This window comes from Trichomycterus rosablanca, chromosome 20 (genome assembly GCF_030014385.1).
Source record: "Trichomycterus rosablanca isolate fTriRos1 chromosome 20, fTriRos1.hap1, whole genome shotgun sequence".
NCBI lineage: Eukaryota > Metazoa > Chordata > Actinopteri > Siluriformes > Trichomycteridae > Trichomycterus > Trichomycterus rosablanca.
The window spans coordinates 16,210,668-16,223,731 of NC_086007.1; the positions used below are offsets into that span (position 1 = coordinate 16,210,668).

At 36.6% G+C, this 13,064-nt stretch overlaps 1 protein-coding gene across 1 annotated transcript in view; it reads right to left on the reverse strand.

Moving 5' to 3' along the window:
* aifm4 (apoptosis inducing factor mitochondria associated 4) overlaps positions 1 to 10,033 on the reverse strand; it is a 30,751-nt gene extending 20,718 nt beyond the window's left edge. The window contains exons 1-4 of the mRNA XM_063016787.1: positions 9,892 to 10,033; positions 1,487 to 1,565; positions 1,197 to 1,306; positions 687 to 796 (exon numbers count right to left, since the gene is read on the reverse strand). Coding sequence (XP_062872857.1) covers positions 687 to 796; positions 1,197 to 1,306; positions 1,487 to 1,554 — 288 coding nt within the window. The 5' untranslated portion in view covers positions 1,555 to 1,565; positions 9,892 to 10,033. The remainder of the gene's footprint in view (positions 1 to 686; positions 797 to 1,196; positions 1,307 to 1,486; positions 1,566 to 9,891) is intronic.
* Positions 10,034 to 13,064: the final 3,031 nt, after the last annotated feature.

Below are 13,064 nucleotides of genomic sequence, written 5' to 3' on the forward strand. Positions count from 1 at the left end.
TTTAGAATGCATTTTGCATGCATTTCGCAGTAAGTTTTATGACCATAAAGTGACACTATAAACATTTTAGCATGTGATCATTTTATTGCTTTAGGATGTTTCGTTAATCATTATTTTAAAAATATTTCTTAAATAAAGCTCATTTCAATAAAACATATAATTAAACTTATATTAATAAAACTTTAATAATCTGAATAATTATGGCTATATTATCTGTAAACCACTTAGAGAGTTTTATAAACTAAGTTTTATAAACTAAAAACAGAAGCTTTGTTTTGGTGAACTACAGTGTAGCACAGCAGAGTACACTTAAGGGTGGGTGATACAGTTATTATTTGTAACTTTATATTTTAGTAGTGGTTTGTGTCAAGTATTTTTTTTTCCATTCTCAGCCATATTCTCACAACAGATTTGCTGAATCATTTTATCTGGAGCCCATGATGCTGTCTATACCTTAATATGGATAGGAACCTTAACCAGTAGACACATTAACATTGTAATTGTGTCCTGCCTATACCATACATCGTTTATTTAATGTACTTTAATTTTTCTTTAATTTTACTTTCAACTTGGCATCAAAACAGCATTATTTTTAAAAATCCCTAGGGTAAAACATAAAAATGTTAATAAAAAATACATTGTAAGTATGTAGAGGTTTGCTTCATAGTTAATACTTTTAGACATACCTTGTATGTAGGCAGTGAGTCCAGGCCTGGAAACTCCTCAATATCTCCAGTGGTTGTATTAAAACAAGCCCCATGCCAGGGACATCTCACTCTGTCTCCCATTAAAATCCCTGTTTGTCCAAACAAGAAATGCACATACAGAATTAATAAAACTTTATTATTGCAGGTAGAAGCTGAAATGCAGTGCAGTAAATTCAAGTGAATTGTAAAATTTTTTAATGAAATTCTCTATGAAATAACTATGGATCTATCAAACTTTAAATTCTGGTTAATTTTAAGCAACGTTAATATAAACCATAATTTATATTAAAATAATGGGTACAAATAAAATATTTCCTTAAGTTCTAATTATCTGTTTAAAGTCTGTTCATGAAATATACTTTTTTTAGTTAAATCATTTTATCCATCATGCTAAAAGAGGTTGGCTAAAATCACAGTCAGTTCAAACCAAATGAAATTAATTCGAGAAATATTAAGCAAAATATCAAGTGTAACAGATAACTCACTTACCGTTACTAAGTGAAGCTCCATAGTGAGTACACAGACTGCCCACAGCACTAAACTTGTCTTCATTTCGAACCAGCAGAATTTTATGTTGATTCACCTCAACCTCCTTCATTCTGTCATCCAAAGAAAAATAATTACAAAGAAACTCCAGACTGACGAAGTACAAAAACACAGAGCATTAAGTACATATGAGTAGCTGTGTTCAAGCAAACTGGAGGAATTTTAAGCCCTGGTTAAATTAAGCTGGTTTAAGTAATGCTGTGATATAACAGTAATAATGGTAATGAACTTACTGTCCATTCTGCAGATCTGACTCCAAACACACAACTTCTGTAACTTCATTACACTCTTCTGGTCCCATGCTTAAAGTTCCTGCAAATGTGATAAATAAATCAAAGATAATACATCGAAAAAAATCAAATGTATTGTCTTTAATAAAACAATAATAAACAGAAAAAGAACAACTGTAGACAATAGACATCATTTTAAACCCAGGACTGCAATTATATGCATGTATCCTACAGGTGTGTGTAAACTTTTTATGTCAGTTGTAAACAATATAACATATAAACTTAAACCTTGACATCTAATTTTACATTATTTAAATTCATGTAAATAAAAAATGTTCCTTTCTAATTGTTCCTTCGTGGTTGGTGTCCAAAAAATAACATAGCTTTACTTCCATTATTACAAACCTATGATAAAGTTCAGCTATACGGAATGATGTAAACCACGATGTACAGAACACCGTAAATTTACTCTAATAGTCTGTTAGTAAACGCGCGGACAAAAATGTATATTCCAGAAGCGTGAGGCAAAATGACTCACTTCGAAACTTTTCCTTTTACTAAGTTCTTATAAATTCCGTTGTGTTCCTTTAGCTTATTTTTTATAACTTATATTCAAGTCTAGTAAGTCCGTTTTTATCCTCTCAGCTGTAGAAAAGTGCGGTTAGCGATAGCAGACAGATGAACAGAATATTGATAATAACATGTAATCCCTGAAGCTAACAGGTGTGCCGCAATGACACAGCGAAATACAGCCAGCCAATCAGCGCGAGGCAAAATGCTGACGTCATTCTATTGTTTTCACAGGCATCAGGACTTAATTAAATAAAAATGTAAATTGTTCCCACTAAAATAATGTTTAGATGATATTATTTCAGACATTTCTGTTAAACACGAGATAAAATACTTTGATATCATTATAAAAAAAGATAAGAATTTAAGTGTGATGACTTTTTTTTCATAAATTCCTGTTTTAAGGTAAGACTGATCAAATCATATCTTAAAACCCCAGATTTTTCTAAAGGTAACATCTTCTACATCCTACATTTCAAATTCTACAGTATAAGTTCCTTGATGGCCTTGATCTTGATTATCCAGTGACTTTTACATTCCTCCAGCATTTAGCAGAAATCATATTAAAAGTAAATGTTATTATCAGAATACACTATAATCAGAACACACCATCATTTCATAGTATTTTATGAAAAGATAAGTAGGCCATATAGCTGGCCTTTAATAATACTGATATTTATTATGTATGCATTATGATATGTAATTCATGGAAAAATCTCCCATGCCAGCCCAAAGTCTGTCTAAAACCTGCCCCTTAGACACACCGAAAATCTAAGGTGTCACCTTAGACCCAACCATTGTACTAAAAGTGCAATAACCAGGTTAATTATCTATTAATCTATTATTGCTCTCTGATAATGTTATTTCTGACCCACCACTTATATTGTGTTTGTGTAAATAATAAATGCTTTGAAACTACAAATGTAAAGTATGGTGTTCTGCAGGGGACAGTGCCGGGACCTTTATGACTTATAATGTACATGACACCATTGTGAAATATTTTTCATAAACATGGCATCAGCTTCCACTGTTATGCAGACAACACACAGCTGTATATATTGGCCAAACCCAATGGCATCAACACAATGAGTAAGATTGAGAATTGTGTAAATACATTTTCTTTTACTAGATTTAGCTAGAACTGAGGTGTTATTTGTTGGACTGATACAAAAACTGATACATGCATTTATAATTTTAAGGTTCGATTGTTGCAATGCTCTTCTCACAGGATGCTTTGGTAGATTCATAAATAAACTCCGGTTGGTTCAAAATGCAGCAGCTCGAGTGTTAATTACAACTAGGGTTAGGGTTACAACTAAATTAATTCTATTCTATCATTTTTGCACTAGTGCCAAATAAGTTCCACATTAATTACAAAATACTTTTACTATCCTATAAAGCGCTACATGGTCTAGCTTTACAGTATCTGAGTCAACTTTAATCCAGCATGTTTATATCACAAATTGCAGGGTTACTTATAGTTCCAAGAATTAAAAAAATCACAGCAGGGGGAAAGCCTTTTCTTACATAGCCCCACAACTTTGTAATAATCTTGCCACCTCAGTTCAAGATTAAGACACAGCCTCAATTTTCAAATCCAGATTAAAAACATTTATTTAAATAGTCTTTTGATTAATCTTTCCAAACCAGGGATGTGTGACCACATCCAGGAATGTGTGGGGTCTGGGCAGTGTGGTGCTTCCATGTTCTGTTGCTGTTGCTGGTCCAGTTCGATATTTCAGCTCCTAGGACTGCAAGTGCCCACCCCAACTATAGAGTTGAGAGAGCTGTGGAAGCCCTTATGGCTGTGTTACCTTCTAGTGCTTCTGTTTAGTTATGCTGTAATAATTACAGGTGTCTGAATCTCATGCTACTCTCATAGCACATTTTAACTACATCTTCTGGTACCCCCAAAGTGGTTTCTAACGGGAACCTTTTTACCAACCTGAGGCTGAAGTAGAATTGAGGCGAACCTGCCGTGACTGCACTCAACATGTACAGAACATATCAGACATTACCAAATTGTACTGAAAGACAAATAACTCAAATTCATTATGCTTTTTACTAGCTCTTACTTTTGTTTAAAATGATTTTTGTGTATGTTTGGTTTGTTTAAATGTAATTCATTCAAATCATCCTCCAGCTATGGAGGTCACCTATGGAGGATGGGTCCCTGTTGGTTCCTCTTAAGATCACATTCATGTCATTTTAAGGGATTTTTTTTTTCTTGCCACTGCTGCCCTCAGCTTGCTCAACAGGTTTTTTTTGTTTTTGTTTTTCGGTCCTGGATACTGTAAAGTTGCTTTGAGACAACATCTATTGTAAAAAATGCTTTACAAATAAATGTGACCAATTCCGCCCACAGGAGGTGAACAATAGCAAAGCAAAGTGGGCGGAATTGGCAACGCAAAAAAGTTGAGCAAGGTTTACCTTTATGAGAAGTAGTAGCAAAGCTATGTGGCGATTACCAATATGAGTGTGTGAGTAACAAAGAGCTCTTGACACTAATTGCGGGCAGACACACACACGTTACATATAATTTATTCATTATTACACTGGACAAGACTGGGTTTCACAAGACAAGACACACAATAAAACCTGATCCTAAACTATCCTTAACCCTAAGCTATGCTACACCCTGCAAGCTAACACAGTGTTAATGCTCAACATGAACTAAATGCTAATTCTAAACTTGAACTAGACTATAAGACAAAACAAGACATGATTCTCTAAACAAGATTTCTAAGCAAGATACATAAACTAGAATACATGATTCTCAGAGCAAGATTCCAATCACCAAACAAAGTAACCATCAAAATCATCAACAAAGTAACCATAAAACAGCCTCCGCTGAGCTCCGCTCCGTCTTTATATACATTCCTCTTTCCAAAAGATTTAGCTGTAGCTCACTGTCCAATAATCATAAGGAGACATCGGCTTGACATAATAAACAAAATCACCCAAACCATGTGCTCCTGGAGACGGGGGCCTGGCACATACACATGAAACATGAGCTCTGGGAGCACAGACAGGCTGGATTCGTGACAGTCTGTGTATATGTATACATGTGTGTTGTATGCATGTATAGATATACAGGGGTTGGACAATGAAACTGAAACACCTGGTTTTAGACCACAATAATTTATTAGTATGGTGTAGGGCCTCCTTTTGCGGCCAATACAGCGTCAATTCGTCTTGGAAATGACATATACAAGTCCTGCACAGTGGTCAGAGGGATTTTAAGCCATTCTTCTTGCAGGATAGTGGCCAGGTCACTACGTGATGCTGGTGGAGGAAAACGTTTCCTGACTCGCTTCTCCAAAACACCCCAAAGTGGCTCAATAATATTTAGATCTGGTGACTGTGCAGGCCATGGGAGATGTTCAACTTCACTTTCATGTTCATCAAACCAATCTTTCACCAGTCTTGCTGTGTGTATTGGTGCATTGTCATCCTGATACACGGCACCGCCTTCAGGATACAATGTTTGAACCATTGGATGCACATGGTCCTCCAGAATGGTTCGGTAGTCCTTGGCAGTGACGCGCCCATCTAGCACAAGTATTGGGCCAAGGGAATGCCATGATATGGCAGCCCAAACCATCACTGATCCACCCCCATGCTTCACTCTGGGCATGCAACAGTCTGGGTGGTACGCTTCTTTGGGGCTTCTCCACACCGTAACTCTCCCGGATGTGGGGAAAACAGTAAAGGTGGACTCATCAGAGAACAATACATGTTTCACATTGTCCACAGCCCAAGAGTTGAGGTGCACATTTAATTCTGCCGTGATTTGGGCAGCCGTGGTTTTATGTTTTTTGGATACAATCCGGGTTAGCACCCGAACATCCCTTTCAGACAGCTTCCTCTTGCGTCCACAGTTAATCCTGTTGGATGTTGTTTGTCCTTCTTGGTGGTATGCTGACATTACCCTGGATACCGTGGCTCTTGATACATCACAAAGACTTGCTGTCTTGGTCACAGATGCGCCAGCAAGACGTGCACCAACAATTTGTCCTCTTTTGAACTCTGGTATGTCACCCAAAATGTTGTGTGCATTGCAATATTTTGAGCAAAACTGTGCTCTTACCCTGCTAATTGAACCTTCACACTCTGCTCTTACTGGTGCAATGTGCAATTAATGAAGATTGGCCACCAGACTGGTCCAATTTTGCCATGAAACCTCCCACACTAAAATGACAGGTGTTTCAGTTTCATTGTTCAACCCCTGTAGATACAAGTGCATATGTTGAACTGTATACACAGATTTGTGTATACACTTGTTTCTACACTCACTGTTCATTGTATCAGCTCCACTTCGTAGCTATCAGAAGCACTTCATAGTTCTAGGTCTACTTCTTCATAGAGTAGGTATGATTTGGGTGGTGGGTCATTCTTAGCACAGCAGTGACACTGACATGGTGGTGGTGTGTAAGTGTGTGTTGTGCTGGTATGAGTGGATCAGACACAGCAATGCTGATGGAGTTTTTAAACACCTCACTGTCGCTGCTGGACTGAGAATAGTTCACCAACAAAAATATATCCAGCCAACAGCACCCAGTGGGCAGCGTCCTGTGAGCACTGATGAAGGTCTAGAAGATGACCAACTCAAACAGCAGCAATAGATGAGCGTCTCTGACTTTACATCTACAAGGTGGACCAACTAGGTAGGAGTGTCTAATAGAGTGGACAGTGAGTGGACACGGTATTTAAAAACTCCAGCAGCACTGCTGTGTCTGATCCACTCATACCAGCACAACACGCACTAACACACCACCACCATGTCAGTGTCACTGCAGTGCTGAGAATGGTCCACCACCAAAATAATACCTACTCTGTGGTGGTCCTGTGGGGGTCCTGACCACTGAAGAACAGGGTGAAAGCAGGCTAAAAAGGTATGTAGAGAAACAGATGGACTACAGTCAGTAATTGTAGAACTTCAAAGTGCTTCTATATGATAAGTGGAGCTGATAAAATGGACAGTAAGTATAGAAACAAGGAGGTGGTTTTAATGTTATGGCTGATCAGTGTATATGTAAATACGTGCATATATTTCTATTTTAATTTCAATTTGTACAACATTTTCTTTATTACTCATGACTGGGCAGTAAAAAAAGGCATTTCACCTCTAGTTGTACTGTGTATGACTTTGTGTGTGACAGACAAACCTTGATTTTATTTGATTTTTCTAAAGGAGACTAATGGTGCTGTATGAATGACCTCCTCCACCTCCTCCTATGTAGTGCACTATGTTGGACATAAAATAACAAAACCTCCACCCAAATAGTGCACAGTATGTCTGATCTGAAGCCATTGTATTTAGCAATAGTTTAGATTACTCCATATATAACATCTAATGACTGTTTATTAACATGTTTTAAAATGTTTTGTTATTATTTTTCATTGTCTTTCCTGGTTGTAGTGATTAAAGTTTATCCTGGAGGAGGCAGCATTTTCATGATGTCCATGCCCTGAGAGAACTATGGTCCAATTTAACGTTTAACGTTTACATTTGTAAGGGGTTACACTCAGGCTTCAAGAATTACAATCAAGCTTATTCTTGATTTGTCTCATTGCCTAAGTTATTTTACAAGTCATAACACTGCATCCAGTTCTGCCTCATCACAAGCCCAAAGTAACTTAATTTGAGGGATTTGTGGTTCAGTAGCTTATCTTAAAAACTTGCTCAGAGGTCCACAAAACTTTTAGCATTTTTCTGATGCACTTGTTCTCAAAAGCCTGAATGAGTCTTTCTTTGTCTTAAATACTGACTCATACTGAATCATAGATATTTACTTTCTTGATAATAGCTATTAATTATCATAAACAATAAAATCTCTAAACATTAAACTTTTATCAACATATTGTTTTCAACTTAATATTACTTAACTAAACACAGATTGTATAACATTAAACATTAAAATAAAAAAACTGATTGAGTAAATCAACAAAACTCACTTACATATGGCCCTTATTGTAAAAATATTGACCAAACATTATTAAAATAGGATGACAGTGTGACTTAAGGTTAATAAAGTAATTGAATCATCAGCCGATGCATAAAATGAGAAATTGTGCAACATGTTGATTAATTCCAATTCACTCAACTTAAAAGGTATTATGGTAATTTGGTATGGTACATACAAGCAATTTTGATAATTTGCCATCATTTTATGTATAAATAAAAAACAGCTAGTTCTCTTGACAAATATTAATGTGCACTATTATTCAACCCCCAGCCTTAGTACTTGGTTGAACCTACTTTTGCCATGGTAACCTCTAACAAGAGATTTTACTAAGTGCTAAAAAGCTTCTGACTCCTCTTTTGTAAACTCTTCGCCAATCCCTCTCATGCAAAACTTCCACCTCATTGGGGTTTGACCACTGTCTTTAAATCCCATCAAAGATTTTCTATGGAGTTTAAATCTGAAGACTCAGAAGGGCTTCTGCAGGATTTTCCACAACTGATTATTTAACCATGTTTTGGTTGACTTGGAATCATGCCTGAAATCAATGTCTTCCTGGAAAGTCTATTTATCACCAAGGTTCTATTTCTCCACAAAGGCACTACATTCCTCCTCAGAATGTCTTGTATTTATTTTTTATGTTTGTTTGTTTTTTTGATGCCATGTTATCATATTTGTGATATTCACAGCAAGACCTTTGCATTGATTTTAATCAGTGATGCTATAGTCAAGATTGCCGGTTCCTGTAGCAGTAACACATCCCCACATAATCACTTACCCACCTCCAGGCTTGACTGTGAGGATAGTGTTCTTCTAGTCATAAGCCTTTCCTTTTTTGCACCAGACAAACCACTGATCCATACAGCCGAACAGTTCCAGTTTTGATTATTAATCCATAGAACTGTGTACCAAACTTTGCAGGCCTATTTAAATTCATTCTGCAATATTCCAGTTGACCCTTACTGTTATTTTTGGACAAGAGTGGTGTGCGTCCAACAAAGTTCTTGGTTGTTAAGTGATATTCTTATGGTTGTCACTGACACATTTGTCCCAGCCTTCATCAGCCCATACTGTAAGCCTTTATCAGTATCAGTAAATGGAGGCTTTAAAAGTGCTTGGAGATAACCACTTGAACACTGAGCAATGCTTTACGGAAACTACCACTAGATGTCAGTACAGACCTTGAACATAAACACATAAACTTTATTCTTTTGCTGTCTAGTTTATTAATTGAGGTTTATATATAAAACTTTGTCTGCATTCATGTAATGAATTATATTTAAATTTATATTTAAGTTTTTTTTTGTGCAATGATTTTATTTAATGATTGTGTGGGTGTAAAGTGTCTGTACGAACTATACCATACTATATTATAAAATAAACCACATGCATTCAAATAAATAAATAAAAAAGAAACAAATTTATAAAACAAATGTTAATTTGATTATTTACAATATAAATAAATTTTAAAGTACACTAAATAGATTATACAAAATTTAATTCTCATTCAATTTTAGTTATTTGTAAACACTATTTTTAACTGTTTTGTTCAGTTTTAGTTTCTTTTTGTTTTTAAACGAGACCCTAAGATAAACCAATTGTAAAATGAATGAAATATAACAGTGATATATAATTTAATATTTATTTACTGGAAAATGGAAGAAGAGTAGGACAGGTAGTGTTTGTGCCACATGTCCTCCTGCGTTTGATCCCAGCCTTCAGATACTGTCTGGGGGCATGGGGCAAGTTTTTCTGGATCTGCGTGGGTTTCTCTGAGCATCTTACTTTATTATTACCTCTCATACTATGCAAGTAAAACTGGCTGCTATAAACTGTAACTAGAAATGAGTAAGTAAGTACTGTAAATTATACCTTGTAATGAACTGGCACCCTGACCAGTTTACATTACTACCTTGTATGCAGTGTTTCTGGGAAGGCTTCCAATTCCACTGCAACACTTATCAGGCTATGATGGCTACTCAAGATTTTGTCTGGGGTGTATTTCCACCTTGCGCCTAGTGTTTCCAGGATTAGAGTCGGCTTCACCATGACCCTGACTAGAATAAAGAAGATGACTGTTAAATTCAAGTTTTTTTTAATTGAATTTTGGTCTTTTCTTTTAAAAAAGCTAAAATCTTTTACAGTTAGTAAGCTGTGATTACAAATACAGTGGTCCCTTGACTTACGAATTTAATTGGTTCCAAAGGGCTGTTCTTAAGTCAAAATGTTCGTTAGTTAAACCTATTTTTCCCATAAGAAATAAAGTAAACAGAATTAATCCGTGCCAGACCTCCCAAACCACTCCCTTACCTAACCTTTCTAATGTTTTAAATGGTCTTTTTTGTTATAAATACAAGTATATTTTCCCTTAATTCTAAAATTATAGAATAGACATTACTGTAATAAACAATAATAAACAACAATACACAGTACAGTATGTGTGCTGTACTATACACCATAATAAATTTCTGTCTTTTTTTATAAAATGTATCTACCAGAAACAACAATAACTCCCATATTTCTCTATTATTTCCTTCTTTATTTTAACAGTATTGTATTTTGTAGGTGTAACTGCACGTAGGAAAGAACACTTTACTCAGCGATTTCCTTCTTCTCTCTCACTCACTGTCCCCTCTGTCTGATACAAAGTGACAGCTACTGGCAGGAGTAATTATACAACACAACAAATGTAATAGATTTTTACATTTTCTCAGCACTGCGCTTCCTCTGCACATTCTTTGGGGCCATTTTAATATAGAATTTTACAAAATATAAAGAAAACACCGAAAAAACACTGTCCGCTGTCCGAATGTTCTCTCACTGTACGTATATATATAGAGAGAGAGACGGTTGGAGTGAACTTCTTCGTGGCGTCACGTGTTTCGTGACTTTCTGTTCGTAATCAGAAATTTGTTTGTACGTTAAGTTGAAAGATCGTTCGTAACCCGAAATGTTCGTACGGTAAACCGTTCGTAACTCAAGGGTCTACTGTATATATTTATTTATTTTAAAGACTGTATTTCATGTGCCATAGAATCTGTACAGTCTAATTAAAAATGAATCTGTTGTTTTGCTGATGTGGAGGTATGCTTTGCATTGTTGTTGTGCTGAAAGATGAAGTTTTTATTCATCTTTAGCTTGGTCTTATCAAACCATAACACATTTTTCCTTTTGCATTTGGCAAACTTGCAAATGTAGATTTTTGCAAATGTAGCAGGGCTTGGATGTGTTTTCTTGACACCCAGAGTCCAGACATAGAGTACATCACAAAATTCTGCCATTTTTAACAGGGGTGTGTAGACTTTTTATATTTACTGATGGTCTCCTGGAGGATGTCCTCTCAGATGGAGGATCAGGGCATCGGTGAGCTCCTGGACAGTCTGTGGCATGACTTGGTGCCGTCAGACGCACTGATACATAAAGTCCCAAAGGTTCTCAATTGGATTCAGGTATGGGGAACGTGAGGTCCAGTTAATGGCATCAATGCCTTCATCGTCCAGGAACTGCCTACACACTCTGGCCACATGAAGCCAGGCATTGTCCTGCACCAGGAGGAACCCAGGGCCACTGCACCAGCGTAAGGTCTGACAATGGCTCTGAGGATTTGCTCTCGTTACCTAACAGCATTCAGAGTACTGTTGGCTATCACATGGAGGTTTGTGCAACCCTCCAAGGATATGCCTCCCCAAAACATCACTGATCCACCAACAAACCGGTCATGCTGGATGATGTTGCGGACAAAAACAGCCCCAAAGCAAAGTGTGGTCAGCACCATGCTTCATTGTGGGTAAGGTGTTCTTTTGGAGATGTGCAGTGTTATTTTTGTGCCGAACACACCTTTTGGAACTTTGGCAAAAAAGTTCAATCTTGGTCTCATCAGACCATAACACATTTTCTCGTATACATTTGGCAGGCTTGCAGATGTAGATTTTTGATTTTTTAATTGAATTTTGGTCTTTTCTTTTAAAAAAGCTAAAATCTTTTACAGTTAGTAAGCTGTGATTACAAATACAGTGGTCCCTTGACTTACGAATTTAATTGGTTCCAAAGGGCTGTTCTTAAGTCAAAATGTTCGTTAGTTAAACCTATTTTTCCCATAAGAAATAAAGTAAACAGAATTAATCCGTGCCAGACCTCCCAAACCACTCCCTTACCTAACCTTTCTAATGTTTTAAATGGTCTTTTTTGTTATAAATACAAGTATATTTTCCCTTAATTCTAAAATTATAGAATAGACATTACTGTAATAAACAATAATAAACAACAATACACAGTACAGTATGTGTGCTGTACTATACACCATAATAAATTTCTGTCTTTTTTTATAAAATGTATCTACCAGAAACAACAATAACTCCCATATTGGCACAAAAATAACACTGCACATCTCCAAAAGAACACCTTACCCACAATGAAGCATGGTGCTAATGTAGCCGGGCTTGGATGTTTTTTCTTGACACCCTACACCACAGCCCAGCCATACATCACAAACTCCTGGCATTTTTTTACAGGGGTGTGTTTTAACAGGGATTTATGTCCACTGTAATTCATAATCCACTGCACCACGCTTGAATGCATATTTCGTAATTACGATTTTGGAGGTGCGAAGCAGAGGTGAGTCATTATAATAGTGAGGCAGCGTGTGTTTATATCCAGGCTGTAGTAATAGTAGTATGGCGGAGCCGCACCCCCTGCTGCTAGGCGGGGATTGCACTGCTTGCTCATTGTACAGAGAACCGAAGTTACACAAGCAGTTCAGCAGCGTTTTGTAACGCTTGAGCGTGGTAGAAATTGGCCGAGCCCTGACGGATATGCTTTCCACCCTTTTTTATAAACCTTTCTACATTGAAACGATTTGTTTGTTGAAACCTAGCGTTTAAACAAACTCGTCTAAACAGTGTGTTTTGTTCTATTTGGGCAACATACAATACATCAAATCTACACAAAGTATAGAGCGTCTGATCTATCTCATGTCATAGACATGGTGAAGTGGTAGGGTACAGGCGTTTGAGGCATCATAGGATTTTTTATTTCTTACCTTCATA